Genomic DNA, 17000 nt, shown 5'->3' on the forward strand with positions numbered 1-17000 from the left:
TGCAGCCAGCGGGCGCCATGGATAAAGTACTTTGTCTGGAGTCAGGAAGACTCATCTCCCCAAGTTCAAATCTGGCCTCAGATAAGTCCTAGCAGTGTGACCCTGGGCAAGTCACTTAACCCCCATTGCCCAGTCCTTATTACTCTTCTACCTTGGAACCGATACTTAATGCCAATTCTCAGAAAGAAGAGAAGGGTTTAAAAGAAGCCTGGCAGCAGCAGAACCTTGGGGTTTTCTCTTGGGGTACATGGCCAGTACTTCCATGCCCACCACTGGGTATATTTCGCTAGTGCCTGTTATATTTCCATATCAGTCGATACAGGTTCCCAGATCATACTATAATATTCGTGGAATCTTGGGAAAAAGGAAGAGGGTTAAGCAGAAACAGCTGATCTAATGAGCGACAGTGAAGGCGACATTCTGCCCTTGTAGCTTCCCCCCTGTGCCGAGGGAAGACCAAGACTGATTTTTATGGTGACATAAAGTCATTTTAGTGACCTTGTTTGCATTGCTGCCGCCATTGGATATATTCTTATTCCATCAGTGGATCTCCTCTTCAGGCTCTGTGGCTGAGTGGGGCCATAGTGGGGTGCAGTTCAGTCCGATTGGTGGTAGCCAGTGAGGAGGCAAATCTCTGGAGAAGAGCCCCAGGGGCAATGCGTGTTCTCTGGACCCAGAAATTGCTCTGTACAGAAACAGAAAAGAAAGCTCCTCTCTATGCACTCTGGTATATAAAGGGCATGTAGCATGGGAAGGGGAGAATTGTGTAAGATCTCGAGTCAGAGGCTTTGGGTTCAAATCTTGACTTTTTTTTTTTAAACCCTTACCTTCTGTCTTAGATTCAACAGTGTGTATTGGCTCCAAGGCAGAAGAGCAGTAAGGGCTAGACAATGGGGTTCAAGTGACTTGTCCAGAGTCACCTAGCTAGGAAGTGCCTGAGGTCAGATTGGATCCCAGGACCTCCCATCGCTAGGCTTAGCTCTCAATCCACTGAGCCATCCATCTGCCCCTGACTTTGCTTCTTACTAGCAGCATGACTTTGGAAGTCAGCTTCTCAGGACCTCAGTTTCCTCATCAGTATAATAAGAATGCCTGTAATGGCCATTTTGGATTAATAATATATAATATTTATAATAATTATACAGTATATTATATAATACATAATATAGAATCATATATTTATATAATAATACAGCATAATGCAATATAATATGGTATAAGATATCACACATGGCATGATATGGCATGATACCACATGGCATGACGTGGCACAATGCAACATGGTATAATCTATGTTTATTTGCATAATATAATATTACATTATATCATATCATATCACATCATATAATATCTTATCTTATCTAATTTTTTTCACTGGACTCTGGAAGAAAGAACAAGGCTAACCACTTTGTATAACTCTGCCTCAGTTAAATCCAGTTCATGCACAAGTCAAGACATCCCACAATGCCACTGGTTTTGCTTTGAAAATGAATTACGAACAACGTGTTAATAGCTAACATTTATTTAATGCTTACTTTGTGCTGAGCACTGTGTTAAGCACTTTGCAAAGGTGTCATTTGATCTTCACGACAACTCTTGGAGGTACGTCCTACTATTATCCCCATTTCACAAATGAAGAAAAGGAGGCAGACAGAGGAGAAGTGACTTGTCCAGAGGCTCACAGCTAGTAAGTGCCTGAGACTGGATTTGAAATCAGGTTTTCATGACTCTAGGTCAAGTGCTCTATGCACTGTGCCGCTCGTACCGAAAATTATAGGATCAAAATCTATGATCCTATGTTAGTACTTGTGACATACTATTTATGTTAATAGACTCTGAGTTCCTTGGGGCCGGGCACTGTTTCATTTTTGTCACTTTCTGTCCTTGAGGAGGTACACAGAATAAAGGCTTGCTGATTGATTGATTTAGAGTGAGAATTTCAGACTTTTGGAGCCCTGATTTGTACCCTATGTACCTTGTGGGTAGTTTTATTTAACAGAATAGTTGTTTTGTTTTTTAGTCAAATTGTTTGAGATCTTCCTGGAACAAGTTGACATTGCCTCTGAAAGAAATGGAAACTCCTTTCTCTTTTTGTTTTGTTTTCTTTGTTTTCTCTCTTTCCTTCTTTCCCTTTTTCTCTCTTTCCCTTTCTCTCTTTCCCTCTTTCCCTCTTTCCTTTTTTCTCTCTTTCCCTCTTTCCCTCCTTTCCTTTCTTTCCCTCCTTTCCTTTCCTTTCCTCCCTCCCTCCCTCCCTCCCTTCCTCCCTTCCTCCCTTCCTCCCTCCCTTCCTCCCTTCCTCCCTCCCTTCCTTCCCTCCCTTCCTTCCTTCCTTCCTTCCTTCCTTCCTTCCTTCCTTCCTTCCTTCCTTCCTTCCTTCCTTCCTTCCTCCCTCCCTTCCTTCCCTCCCTTCCTTCCTTCCTTCCTTCCTTCCTTCCTTCCTTCCTTCCTTCCTTCCTTCCTTCCTTCCTTCCTTCCTTCCTTCCTTCCTTCCTTCCTTCCTTCCTTCCTTCCTTCCTTCCTTCCTTCCTTCCTTCCTTCCTTCCTTCCTTCCTTCCTTCCTCGCTCCCTCCCTTTTCCTCTCTCTCTCTCTCTCTCTCTCTCTCTCTCTCTCTCTCTCTCTCTCTCTCTCTCTCTCTCTCTCTCTCTCTCTCTCTCTCTCTCTCTCTCTCTCTCTCTCCCCTCTCCTAGAGATGGGGGAGGACCTGGTTTCAAATCTGGCCTCAGAAACTTCCTAACTGTGTGTCCCTGGGGAAGTCACTTAGCCCTCATTTCCTAGCCCATACTGCTCTTCTGCCTTGAAACTAATACATAGTATTGATTCTGAGACAGAAGGTAAGGGTTTAAAAAAGTAAAAAAATGGGGGAAGAGCCCTAAAAACTAGAGGTGTGAGGGGTAGAGAGGAATAAAGAAAGGCCTGCTCTATCCTCTATGCTACTTAGGTGCCCCAAATGATTTTTTAAAAATCCTTACTTTCTATCCCAGTAACAACTCTAATGTAGAAGGGCAAGGGCTATGCAAATGGGGTTAAGTGACTTGCCCAGGGTCACATAGCTAGCAAGTGTCTAAGGTCAGTTTTGAACCCAGGACCTCTTGACTTCAGGCCTGGTCCTCTATCCACCTAGCTACCCCTAACTCATCTTTTCCAGGAGCTATTGTCCAGTGGCCGAGTGGTCAGTCACAGAGGAGCTATAATAATAACAATAATAGTAACATAACTACCACCACCACAACAGTTGATGCTGTATAGTGCAAAGAATGGTTACATCTTTTTTTTTTTGTATCCCTAATGTTTAACACAGTGCCTGGTACATAGTAAGTGCATAATAAATGTTTGTTGACTGACCGGCTTTAATATTTGCAAAGTGAGATCAAGGGATCTTCCTTCTAGAGACAGAAAGGTCTTAGGAGATCCTGTAGCCACCCCCTTATTTTTTTTTCTTAAATTTAAACCCTTACCTTCCATCTTGGAATCAATACTGTGTATTGGTTACAAGGCAGAAGAGAGGTAAAGGCTAGGCAATGGGGGTTAAGTGACTTGCCCAGGGTCACACATCTGGGGAGTGTTTGCGGCCAGATTGGAACCCAGGACCTACCATCTCTAGGCCTGGCTCTCAATCCACTGAGCCACCCAACTGCCCCTCCACCCCCTTATTTTTAAGGATGAGGAAACTGAGGTCCTGAGAGGTTGTGACAAGCATCATTGAACCAAGGTTGTGCTGGAGTCAACTCAAACTGGCTCAAGAGCTGATTGTTAAATTGCTACAAATCAAACTTTGATTTTCTGTTTTGTTGATTCTCTAGACTTAAGAAAGTGATGGAGAAAATGTTAATAATGCTAAGTAAACATAAGAGCATGTCCTGCTTTTGGAAAGCTGGTTGTTAAACATTTACTAGCACGTTCTTATATAGGGTTAGACTTAGAGCTTCGGAGTTTTGTGCTTGAGCCTTCCGAGCTTGTGCTTGTCTGATCAGCCATAGGTGGACATGCAGTACATTGACCCCAACATGAGGATGTCTTTTTGGTTCTTATCAAGAATGAAGACAACAGCAGGATCTTTGAAGTTATCTAGTCCATTGAATTTTATCAATGAGGAAATCAAAGCCCAGAAAAGTGAAATAAAATGCCCTAGGTCATTGTAATAGTGTCTTTTACCTGACATTTATTACCTCATTTGAGCCTTATAACAATCCTGTGAGGTGGATGGTATTATTATCATTCCCATTTTACAGATGAGGAACCCGAGGCACAAAGAGACGTGAAGTGATTTACCCAGGGTCACACAGCTAGGAAGTGTCTGAGGTGCCATTTGAACCCAGGACTTTCTGACTTCATGGCTAGTGCTTTATCCATTGACTGTATCAGTTGCTATGTCTTAGAGCCCTTAAACATTTTGGCTCCATCTCCAGAGCGATGAGAAGCCCGTCCTTACTAGATCTCCTGAAGCCTTTTGAATTTCTCCGTCTACACCTTGTTCACCAGATGATTGGAAGCCTGTGGTAGAGAGCAGAGAGCAGAGGGGTGAATGGTGACTTCCTATACACATGTAGGTCCTGGGTAGGCCCTCTCCCTGCTGCTTTGGGCCTATGCATCTGACTAGATGAAGGAACATGAGCCCACCAAGCTTGGTTGGCCAGGCGACGATGGCTCTCTCTGTACACGTTCCCTGGGCTTCATAAAATGCTGCTAAATTCAGATATCATATTTTGTTACAATCTGGTTCTGGGACAGAATGGAGCCCTGTCAGCCAATGTTTACGGCTTTCCATCGGGGCTTTCAGACAAAATTTGTATCGCCTTCCCTTGGAATTACAGGGGACGATGGGAGTGCGGCAGCCGCCTGCTGCTATTTCCGGGGACGTGGAAAATGAAAGGGAAGAAAATTCTGCCTTAAAGTTCCCCTAAATCACTCTTTGAGAGATGTCAACTATCTGCATAAAAGATAAAGAAGATAATAAACCTCTCCAAGATGAAAAAGCAAGTGTGTTTAAGAATTGCATTGCCTGGGATCCTCCGGCGAGCCCTGGAAGTTTGCCAGAGTGGAAATGGCTCCTGGTAGGGGAGATGGAGAAGTTTGTACATCTCAGCTTTCCAACACTACCCCCCTCCCCATTGGAGAACCCATCTCTTCTCCTCTTCTTTCCTTTCCTCCATTCTCTTTTCCTCCCCTCTCCTCCCTTCTCTTCCCTTCTTTCCTCCTTTCCCTGCCTCTCCCCTTCCCTCTCTATACCTTTCTTGTCCCTTTCTCTGTCCCTCTCTCTGTCCTCTCTGTCCCTCTCTCTGTCTCTGTTTCTCAGTCTTCGTGCTTATCTGTCTCTGTCTCTGTCTCCATCTCTCTATTTTTGCCTGTCTATGTGTTTCTGTGACTCTGTCTCTCTGTCTTTTTATGTCGCTGTCTCTCTCCTTCTCTATCTCTGTCTTTCTGTCTCTGTCTCTCTGTTTCTCAGTCTTTGTGCCTCTCTCTGTCTCTCTGTCTCTGTCTGTTTCTTCTCTGTCTCTGTCTCTCTCTGTGTTTCTGTGCCTCTGTCTGTCTCTCTCTATGTCCTTTTCAGTCTCTGTCCCTCTCCTTCTCTATCTCTGACTCTCTGTCTCTGTCTCTCTGTTTCTCAGTCTTTGTGCCTATCTCTGTCTCTCTGTCTCTGTCTGTCTCTGTCTCTGTTTCTGTCTCTGTCTCTGTCTCTCTCTGTGTTTCTGTGCCTCTGTCTGTCTCTCTCTATGTCCTTTTCAGTCTCTGTCCCTCTCCTCTATCTCTGACTCTCTGTCTCTGTCTCTCTGTTTCTCAGTCTTTGTGCCTCTCTCTGTCTCTCTCTCTCTCTCTCTCTCTGTCTCTCTCTCTCTGTCTCTCTCTCTGTCTCTCTGTCTCTGTCTCTCTGTCTCTCTCTCTCTCTCTCTCTCTCTCTCTCTCTCTCTCTCTGTCTCTCTCTGTGTTTCTGTGCCTCTGTCTGTCTCTCTCTGTGTCCTTTTCAGTCTTTGTCCCTCTCTTTCTCTATCACTGTCTTTCTGTCTCTGTCTCTCTGTTTCTCAGTCTTTGTGCCTGTCTCTGTCTCTCTCTATGTCTCTGTCTCTCTGTGTTTCTGTGCCTCTGTCTGTCTCTCTGTCTGTCTTTCTCTGTGTCTTTTCCTGTCTCTGTCTGTCTCTCTCCTCTATCTCTGTCTCTGTCCCTCTTTCTCTTTCCCCCTTTCTCCTTTCCTTTTGTCCCTCCTGAATCTTCTCTTCGCTAGTCTAAAGATCCCCAGGCTCCGCTTTGCTTCTCACCTATCATTAATCCTTGCCACCATTCTGGAAGCTCACCATTTCTTCAGTGTCTTTCCTAATAGTAATACCACAACAGATCCCCAATTCTAGATGCGACCACTATCTCCTTCTTCTTCCTAGTCACTGGATCTCTCTTCTTCTTCTTCTTCTTTTCTTCCCAGGTCACCGTATCTCTTTTAAAGTAGCCCAAGACTCCACTAGCTTTCTTGGTAGTCTTCTGACGCTGTGGATTCCTATGGAGCTGGTGATCTACTAAAACCCCCTGTTCTTTTCCAGATGAACCCGGTGTCCAGTCAGCCTCCCCATCTTAGGTCCAAAGGCTCCTCTTTTCATGGGCTCTCTTTCTCCTCTTGAGTCTCCCTTCTTCCTGTGCCTGTCCGAACTTCACACACAAAACGACCATAGAAGCAGACACGTCGGAGGGTCCTCATCAATACTTGGTGCCCATGTAAGAAAGAGAACCAGTGGATGGTGGCAGAGTGGGCAGAGCTCTGGGCCTGGGTCAGGAAAATATGAATTTCAATCCCTCTTCAGACACTTACTAGCTGTATGACTCTGCACAAGTCACTTGACTTCTGTTTGCCTCAGCTATTAAATGGGGATAAGAAGAATATTTCTCTTGCTAGGTTGCTTAAGGATCAAATGAGAGAATATTTGTAAAAGCGCTTAGCTTAGCACAGTGCCCCCCCCCATGTTTCTTCCTTCCCCCTTCCTCCCATATGGGGTTGGCATTCTGACTGCTCTGGTATTACAAGCCAGAGATCCTGACCTCCACCTGCAGCCTCTTTCCTCCCTCCCTCACCAGGGAAGCAGCTTTGCTGAAGACGATGCCTGAAAAGGTGAGGGGGATTTAAATAAATACAAAATTATAGCTTGCAGAATTTTTTTAATGTAGGACAAATATCACTGGGTCTCAGAGTCAACAGATTGGGATTTATCTTTCTTTCCATCTTCAAATCATACTACAGCATAAAAAAACTACCTTGGGATTCGCATGTTTTCATCCTGGTAAATACCAGTTTGGAAGAGGTTGGGGAAGACCAGAAAGTGGGAGAGACAGTACGGTGTAGTGGAGAGAGTCCTGGACTTGGGGTTAACAAGACTTGGGTTGGAATGCTGCCTTAGACACTGACTGTGTGACCTTTAAACCAGTCATCTTACCTCACTGGGCCTCAGTTTCCTTATCTAAAATGAGAAGATTGAACTAGATGGCCCCCGTGACCTCTTTCAGTTCTAAATCTATGGTTTATGAGCTTATGATGTTGACTTTAGCTCTTGTAATGGCAAGAACACTGGATACGCAGTTGTAAGATCTTAGCTTTCAAGCTGAAAAGACCTTTAGAAGTAGTTAAGCGTACTTAACTAAATTTTGCAGGTGCTGAGCCCGTGGCTCAGAGAGTTGAAGAGATTTGTTCAAGGTCACAACTCCCTCTGATTCCGAATCCCAGATTCCCATTAAAACGGGGATAATCTTGGTTGTTGTGAGGATCGAATGAAATACTATTTGTAAGGCACTCTGTACACTGCCTGGCACATAGTATGTGCCTAATAAATGCTTGTTTCCTTTCTTATATCTTCCACTATGCCAAATAATAGGATCTGGGTTCAAATCTCAACTTTATTACTTTCTTACCTTGGGTCATTACTATATTTCTTTGGGCCTTAGCTTCCTTCCTTGTAAATTTTTAAAAAATTTTATTTAATTGATTAATTTTCCAGTATTTTTCCAGGATTACAAAAAAATCATGTTCTTTCCCTCCCCTCCCCCAAGCCCCCCATAGCTGATGTACAATTCCACTATGTTTTACATGTGTCATTGATCAAGACCTATTTCCATATTATTGATATTTGCACCAGGGTGATCATTTAGAGTCTCCATCCCCAATCATACTCCCATCAACTCATGTGATCAAGCAGTTGTTTTTCTTCTGTGTTTCTACTCCCACAGTTCTTCCTCTGGATGTGGATAGCATCTCTCATCAGTCCTTCAGATCCTAGATCATTGCATTACTGCTAGTAGAAAAGTGCATTACATTCGATTGTGCCACAGTGTATTGGTCTCTGTGTACAATGTTCTCTTGGTTCTGCTCATTTCACTCTGCATCACTTCCTGGAGGTCGTTCCAGTTCACATGGAATCCCTCCAGTTCATTATTCCTTTGAGCACAATAGTATTCCATCACCAACATATACCACAATTTATTCAGCCATTCCCCAATTGATGGGCATCCCCTCATTTTCCAATTTTTGGCCACCACAAAGAGCGCAGCTATAAATATTCTTGTAAGTCTTTTTCCTTATTATTTCTTTGTTTCCTTGTAAAATGATGGATTTGGATTGGATGATTTTTCCTTTTTTTTTTCTTATCCATAAAACCCTTACCTTCCATCTTCAGAATCAATACTGTGTATTGGTTCTAAGGCAGAAGAGTGATAAGGGTTAGGTAATGGGGGTTAAGTGACTTACCCAAGATCACACAGCTAGGAAGTGTCTTAGACCAGATTTGAACCTAGATCTGGCTTTCCATCCATTGAGTCACCCAGCTGCTCTTTCAACTCTATATCTATGATCATTATCTGATGTGATGTAGTACATCTGATGATATGTGGTTTGAGAATAAAGCTAATGAGAGCTTGAGTTGCATTATCAAAAGAGATAATATTTGTAAAAATGCTTAGTACAGTGCCTGGCACATGCTTGATAATATATAAATATTTATCTTCTTTCCTTCCTCTTCTCCATTAAGAGACACATAGCTTCAAGGAATAAGGAGATGAAAAAACCTTCTATCCTCTGTCCTTATCAACTGTCATACTTCATACTCCTAGAGGGCCCAAATGACATCACTGGTGATGTCTTCTGACTTGGGAGTAAATTGAATTTAAGTGAGGCAGAGTTGTCTAGAGTAAACAGCCTCATTATCTCTTCCAGAGTCATCAAAGACTAGCATCAGGACAAAAAAGTCAGGATGAATAGTGATGGCCTGGGATACACTGGAAGACCTTGGCATTTTTGATGCTCCCCTCCCCCAAGCTTTAAGAACTCCACAGTGCCTGCTTCTACTGCCTTCATGGCCATTGGAACAAATTATTCTCAGTTTCCCATTCTGCCATGGCTGTGTTGGTGAACCTATGTAATATGTGCCAGAGGCGGCTACTCCTCTCCCTCTCTCCAGAGTGCCTGAGGACATTTCTCACATCATCCACCCTGCTTTCCACCAGTGGGAGAGCTTTCTCCCTCCCCTCTCTGGGATACGGGGGTGGCTCACATTTGCTGTAAGGGTTGTAGTTTGGGTCACTCAGTCTCTAAAAGGTTCACCATCACTTGATCCACATGCCTAGGGCAAACACCTCCTTAATTTACCAAGGAGTTTGAAGCCTTTTGGTTACCCTAAACTTGGTTTGGCCCATCTGGTGAGATGGTTTACCAGGCTGTGGCTGTTATGTGCATGCTCTTACCTGTGTCTCTACCCTGTTCACATCACACCATGAATGCTGTATCCAGTTTAGAGTTTCACAAATTAGGAAGTCCAACCTGGATTGCTAATGGTTTTGAGTTCAAGTTACATGAGAATGGGATGAAGGCACTGGGAAGGTTTTCCCTGGAGGAAAAAAAAACATTTGGGAGGGGAAAGATGGCTCTTTCACAGTAGTTATTTGAAGGACAGTCCTGTGGCAGAGGGCTTAGCTTTGTTATATACTTGGCAGAATTGGGAGGAATGCACAGAGGTAAAATTAGTCTTGATGTCAGGGAATCATCCCTAATGATTTAAGTTGTCCCAAAATCGACTGCCTGCTTTGGGGAGGTGGTGAAGGTCGTTGAGCAGAGTGGCCAGCCACTTAATGGATCTAACAAATAAAGGATTCTTTTTCAGCCTGAGTTGGACCACAAGTCCTCCAGGGTCCCTTTTAACTCTGAGATTCCTTCATTTCATGTTGGCATTTGACATTGGGGGAGAGAGGGATGCATCCTTCTTTTTTTCCTTTTGAAACCCTTATCTTACCTTCCATCTTAGAATCAATACTATACATTGGTTCCAAGACAGAAGAGGGGTAAGGGCTAGGCAATGGGGGTCAAGTGACTTGCCCAGGGTCACACAGCTGGGAAGTGTCTGAAGACAGATTTGTATCCAGGATCTCCTGTCTAACCCTGGCTCTCAATCCATTGAACCACCCAACTGCTCCTGACATTCCCTTTTGTCGTCTGACACCTGACCCTTTCATTCTCTATTATCTCTTCATTGATGAAGCCCATTTGGGTCCCTGTCCTCATTATAATTTTAATTATGGAAGATTCCTAAATGCCCCAGTTGACAGAAGCCATATGTTTACATAACATATAGGAGCAATGAAAAATAAGCATAAATGTTGAAGTAATAAAATATTAAGAGGCCATATGTACCAGTTGCTGGGACTGATGATTGGCAATAGATCTGTGTTTGATATTCTCTGATGTCTTATGATTCTGATAGTGGAATTACTTGGGCTGATAATGACGTTTCTAAGGTTGAGAGAGTTGGTGGGATTCCACTGTGATCTTTTGTCAAGGGTGGCTATCAATGGCTAAGAGGCTTTTCTCTTTCCATAAATGTTTGACCATCGCCCCCCCTCCCCCCCAATCAGTATTAATTGAATTTCTCTCCTTTGAGACCTTTTCAGGGGTTATTTAGGTCTTAAAGAAAAATGCTTAACGTTACTCTGCTCTTAATTGTCTAAAGACCTTCTAGTTTTAATGAGGTTTAGCAGGAGGTATTCGAAAGGAAGGCAGGCATAGTTTCTTGGAGCCAAGTAGAGTTCTTCAGTGATTCTCTGAGTGACCTTGGACAGCATCTTTTAGTAGCTCCTTTTGCTTCCTAACAGTGAAGTAAAAAAAAAATTTTCCCTGGCCTTCAAGGCCTGCCACAGCCTGGTGCCAGCTTACCTTTCTAGACTACTCTCTCATTACCATACTCCAGCCAGCCTTGTGCCTTGTTTTTCCCTAACATCCAAATGGTTCTCCCTCATCCTTTTCCCTGAATTAATTCCTACCCAGCCTTTGAAACCCAATCAAATGCTATACTGCCTCTTCCATAAGGCCCCTTCTGATTCTCCTGGATGGCAATCACCTTCCCTTTCAAACCTCCCATGGCACCTTGTTCCTTCTGAAGCTAATTCCTTCTGCTGTGCTAAATCAGTGGAACTGGGCACAGATCTCAATTTTCTTACATGTGCCCTATGTGATCTCCGGCAGTTGCTGTATCTCATCTCCCTGGGCCTCCTTCTGCTGAAGAATGAGGAGTTAGACTAGATGGTTTTTAATGTTCCTGCCCCTTTGCCTCTTTTTTTCATTGAATTTTATTTTTCAATTATGTGTACAAACAATTTTTGGCAATTGTTTTCTGATATTTCGAGATTCATCTTCTCTCTCTTCTCCACCTCCAACTTCTGCAGGAGGGAAATAGTCTGATCTAGGTTATAGCACTGTTTTCATGCCATGCACATTTCCATATTCCCCATGTTGTGACTGAAGACACATATGCCACATACAATTAAAAACTCATGAGGGAAAGGAGATGAAAGATGGTGTGCTTTGGCTGGTAATTAGATCCCACCAGTCCCGTCTTTGGCTGTGGGTAGCATTTTGAAATCACAAGTCTTTTTGGGTTATCTTGGAACTTTGCTTTGCTGAAAATAGTTTAGCTCTTCCTTGTACAGTATTTCTGATACGGTATACACCGTTCTCCTGGTTTTGCTTACTTCACTTTGCATCAGTTTATATAAACCTTTCTAGGTTTTTCTGAACTCATCCTGTTCCTCTTTCCTTATGGTGCTGTAGTTTTCCATTACAACCACATACCACAGCTTATTCAGCCATTTCCAAACTGATGGACACCCCTCAGTGTCCAGTTCTTTGCCACTACAAACAGAGCTGCTAAAATATTTTTGTGCAAGTAGATCCTTTTTCAGTACCTCTGATCTCTTTGAGTGGTATTACTGGGGCCAAGGACATGCCTAGTTTGATGGCTATTTGGATTTGGTTCCATATTGCTCTCCAGAATTGTTTTGTTATAATATTATATATTATATACATTCTGAGATCCACATTCTCTCCCTCCTTCCCTCCCTTCCCTTCCCGTAGATGGAAAGCGGTTTCTATTGTTATATATGTGCCAGTTGACTGATTTTCAAACTTTGATGCATTTATTATTTTTATTATGTATTATCATGAGGAAATGTGGTAACGTTGATAGAGAGCCAGCCTTAGAGCTAGGAAGTGTTGGGTTTAAATGCCACCCCTGACATATAATGGTTCATCTAGTGTGATACGGAACATGTTGCTTAGCTTCTTGGTGCCCTAGGCAACTCTAAGGCAATAAGCTGAAGAGAAGATGCCAATTTACATTGATAGAAAGAATTTTCTCATCAGGGGATTTATTTCATTTTATTTTTTTAAACCCTTACCTTCTGCATTGGAGTCAATACAGTGTATTGGTTCCAAGGCAGAAGAGGGCTAGGCAATGGGGGTTAAGTGACTTGTCCAGGGTCACATAGCTGGGAAGTGTCTGAGGCCAGATTTGAACCTAGGACCTCCCATCTCTAGGCCTGGCTCTAAATCCACTGAGCTACGCAGCTGCTCCCTCATCAAGGAATTTATTATGCCAGTGTAATCCCAAATTCAGTCCCTATCCCTATTGTGTATTATAGTTACTTTTCCCCCTTCAGATCATCCTACTATGCTCCAAGCTCACGGAGGGCAAGAATTCTAAACTTTGTATCTTCCCGCAGTACTCTCTACTTAGTAGACACCTAGTATATACTGTGTACTTAGTAGATACTTAATAAATATTTGTTTTCATGAGCCTTTGAACAGGGAGGTATTCTAAGCCATTGAATGGCGGTTAGAAGGGAGAATATAATATCAAGGGGATGGCCCTGGGGGAGAGTGCATTAAATGTACTGGGTGGATAGTTATAGGTGGTCCCAGTTTATGTTTGGAAGATGAAGAATTCTAATCAAACTAAACCTTGGATTTTTTTTCCCATTTCTTTCTTTTGGCTGTGTAGTGATGGAGAGCCGGGGAATCATGGACAGCCTCCAGCGATTTTCCTCCTTGCCTGCCTATCTCCCCATGAGCTACCACATTTGCAATGCTGAAGTCTCCTTCTTTCTGAAAGAGGCTAACCAAGATCTCATGAAGAACTCTAGTCTGCAGTCCAGGGTGGAGTCCTTTTTCATCTATCGAACCAAGGAGCCCCCTATTGTGAATGCCAGTTACGGACCCTTTTCTGTGGAGCAGGTGGTCCCCCGGGACCTCCTGTTGACCATGGCACCCTTTGGTCACTCAGAGAAATTTACTTTTAATTGGAGACTGAAGTCACACATCCTTGACAGCTCCATCTATTCCAACAGACCCAAAGTGCAGACATTGTTTTATGTCACAGGAATGGACTGGGAAGAAAACAACCCAGTAGAAGATTTGCCCTGTGTTAAGATGTTTGCCATTCTGGAGGCCAGGGAGGTGGTGGCCAGTTGCAAGCTACAGGGGGACTTGGGGCTTTGCGTTGCCGAGCTTGAGCTGTTACCTGACTGGTTTGACTCTGTCCCAATCCTGGATCCTGAGGCCGAGGCCGAGTCAGCACCAGGAGGCACCCCTGTGGAACTGTTTTACAAACTGTGCCCTGCTGATGAGTGGGGCAAGTGTTCTCCAGAGGATGGCAAGTGGGAGAACAACATCCATTTGGGCCAAGAGAATGCTCAGAAAGCATTTTCCCCCATGGAGAGGATTGGCAGTGTGGTTGTCTACCCAACCCAGGACCAGACGAAGCGGTCCCTTGTGAGGCTAGATGAGAACCTTGTGATCTCTCTGCCACTCAACCCTGTCCGGGAAGGAGACACCGTCACATTCTTTGTGTCCCTGGATGGTGACTCTACTGCAAACCACTTTACTCTCAGGTAAGATCCTTGGCCCAGTTGGGCAATATGGAAAACAAATCTCAAATTTTTAGTGCTTAAATGACTAGTCGGAACCTTACCATGCACTGACTTCTGTACTAGGCACTCTGGGGAGATGGAAAGAAGTATAGCTCATAAATGTAGCCTTCAGTGTGCTTGTAGTCTAGCTAGGGAAATAAGGCATGCACATGTGAAACACTGGAGGACAGGCCATGGCACCAAAGTGGATAAGTTTTATATGGCGGAAGAGATCACTCTGGACCAAAGCAGCCAAAGATGGCTTCCTGATGGACCTTGAAGAATAGGAAAGATTTCAACTTTAAAGCTCTCTGTTCCTTTCCTTTCCAATGACTTCCCTTCACTCACACTCTATGCCAGTTCAACTGGACCACTAGATGCCCCCTACAGTACATGACCTTCCATCTCTTGTGTATAATCTTTGTGCCGCTGTCCTTGGTACCTGAAATGAACTCCCTTGAATGTACTCTGCCTGCTACCTTTTACAGCAGGCCTTTCTTTATTCCTCTCTACCCCCTCACCCCTCTAGTTTTTAGGGCTTCCCCCCCTTTTTACTTTTTAAAACCCTTATCTTCCATCTTAGAATTTATACTAAGTATCAGTTCCAAGGCAGAAAAGAGGTAAAGGCTAGGCAATGGGGGCTAAATGACTTGCCCAGGGTCACACAGCTGGGAAGTATCTGTGGCCATATTTGAACCCAGGATCTCCCATCTCTGGGCCTGGCATTCTAACCACTGAGCAAGCTATCCAGCTGCCCCTAGTCTACCCCTTTTGAAATTATTTTGTCTTATTTTGTCTCTGCGTTTTTTGTAGACATGTTCTATCTGCCCAATAGAGCAGAAGCTTCTACACAGGATAGGAGTTAATTAATTGTGTTGTTTTATCCCCAACACTTAACTTGTTGTTTTGCATCTAGTAGTTGCTTAATAATTGCCCATTGGTTGACTTGAATTAATTTTGATTAGAGAAGTAGGAAGGGATATTTCAGACTAGAGGAACATTATGAAACAAAGAACAGAAGTTAGAATATAAAAGATGTCATAACTTAGCACGGGGCCTTGCTTATATTAGGTGCTTAATACATTAAAAAAACTCCATTGTCTTCTGTCTTAGAATCAGTTCTAAATTTCTGTTCCCAGGCAGAACGCTAAGGGTTGGGGAATTGGGGTTAGGTGACTTAACGAGGGTCACATAGCTAGGAAGCATATGAGGTCAGATTTGAACCCAGGACCTTCCTTCTGCAGATCTGGCTCTCTATTCACTAAGCCACCTAGCTGCCCTTGATTAATTGACTTTTAATTGAGTTGACTTGATCATGAGGGAGATTGCTTTGATTGGAATGAAGGGTACATGTAGGGGAGTAGCAGTTTTCACAGGCAGGGAGGTGGGGTAATTGAACTATGTGAGTAGGGAGGTGGAAGCTGTTGTCTTGGCCTCAACAAGAATGAGTTATTCTCTGAAGCAGACTACGCAGTTGATGTTGTTTGGTTGTTTTCAGTTATGTCTGACTCTTCATGATCCAGTTTGGAGTTTTCTTGGCAAAGATACTTAAATGGTTTGCCATTTCCTTCTCCATTTTACAGATGAGGAAACTGAAGCAAAGAGAGTCAAGGGACTTGCCCAGGGTCACATAGCTAGTGTCTGAGGTCAAATTCGAACTCAGTTCTTCCTGGGTCCTGGGTTCACATTTTATCTATTGTGCCACCTCGCTGCCCAAAGCTGCCTCTAGGAATCTTAGGGATTGACCAAGCCTCTGGGATGATGTTCCTAATACTGGTTCTTAAACAGAAAAGTGACCATATTGATAAGAAAGAGAGGAAGAAAGACAAATGAGGCTTTCTTGTGGCAGAACGATATAACTGTAGCTTTTCCTGTGCATCTGTGTGTTTCTCTTTGTTGCATATGTCCCCAGGGAAAGTCTCATGCATTGGCTCATATTGTTCAGGATATAGCAAAGGGCTAGGAAATGATAAATCTTCCCTTGCCATCATATGCTAGTGCTTCCCTATTCTCTTGGGCAGACTTGGACCAGAGATGGTAAGACCATGACAATGCCAATGATGATAATTGCTAACACTTATCAAGTACCTACTATGTGCCAAGCACTATGCTAAGTACTTTATAAATATTATCTTTCTTGATCCTCACAACAACCCTGGGAGGTAGGTGTTGTCATTATCCCCATTTTCAAGTTGAGGAAACTGAGATGAACAAAAGTTAAGTGACTTGCCCACAGTCACGTAGCTAGTGTCTGAGTGTCTGAGGTTATAGTTGAATAGTCTCCTTGACTTCATTCCCAGTACTATAGCCATTGCGACATCTTGACATAAAACAGCTTTGGAGTTCTGACAGTAGTGGAAGCCAAGGCTGAAAAGGGAGAAAGGGCCCCCAGATCGAGGGCGGCTTTGAATGCAGGTTTTAGGGGGAAGACTTTATCCTGTAGGTCTTGGGGAACACTGAAGATTTTGGAGCAAGAGAGTGACATAGAATCTTAAAATTTTAGAAGTAAGGGAATTTTGATACCGCTTATGCCCATTTGTTTTGATAGAACTTAAAATTCCTGATTTCCCTAGAATGTTTCTCAAGAACAATTTTGGGTAGCGATTATTCCCCTTTGGTGAATGGCCAAAGCACTAGCTCTTCAATAAGTATGGGCCTCCTTCTTTTGTGAGACCCTTTGTTCTTCAAAGGCTGCTCTAACAGGATTTATGCCTGGACCTTGGAATGCCTTGGCATGCTGAATGGTGAGAAGGATGATGGGGGACTGGGAATTACAGGATAAAAATAGAATGTAGAGCTG

The 17000-nt window shown here is 43.4% G+C and overlaps 1 protein-coding gene across 1 annotated transcript in view; it reads left to right on the forward strand.

Annotated features, from left to right (window-relative positions):
• The window catches only part of LOC130458228 (transmembrane protein 132B-like), a 219070-nt gene extending 204638 nt beyond the window's left edge, over positions 1-14432 (forward strand). Inside the window, exon 2 of the mRNA XM_056821907.1 lies at positions 13294-14432. Coding sequence (XP_056677885.1) covers positions 13294-14186 — 893 coding nt within the window. The 3' untranslated portion in view covers positions 14187-14432. The remainder of the gene's footprint in view (positions 1-13293) is intronic.
• Positions 14433-17000: the final 2568 nt, after the last annotated feature.

Source organism: Monodelphis domestica, chromosome 3 (genome assembly GCF_027887165.1).
Source record: "Monodelphis domestica isolate mMonDom1 chromosome 3, mMonDom1.pri, whole genome shotgun sequence".
Classification (NCBI taxonomy): domain Eukaryota; kingdom Metazoa; phylum Chordata; class Mammalia; order Didelphimorphia; family Didelphidae; genus Monodelphis; species Monodelphis domestica.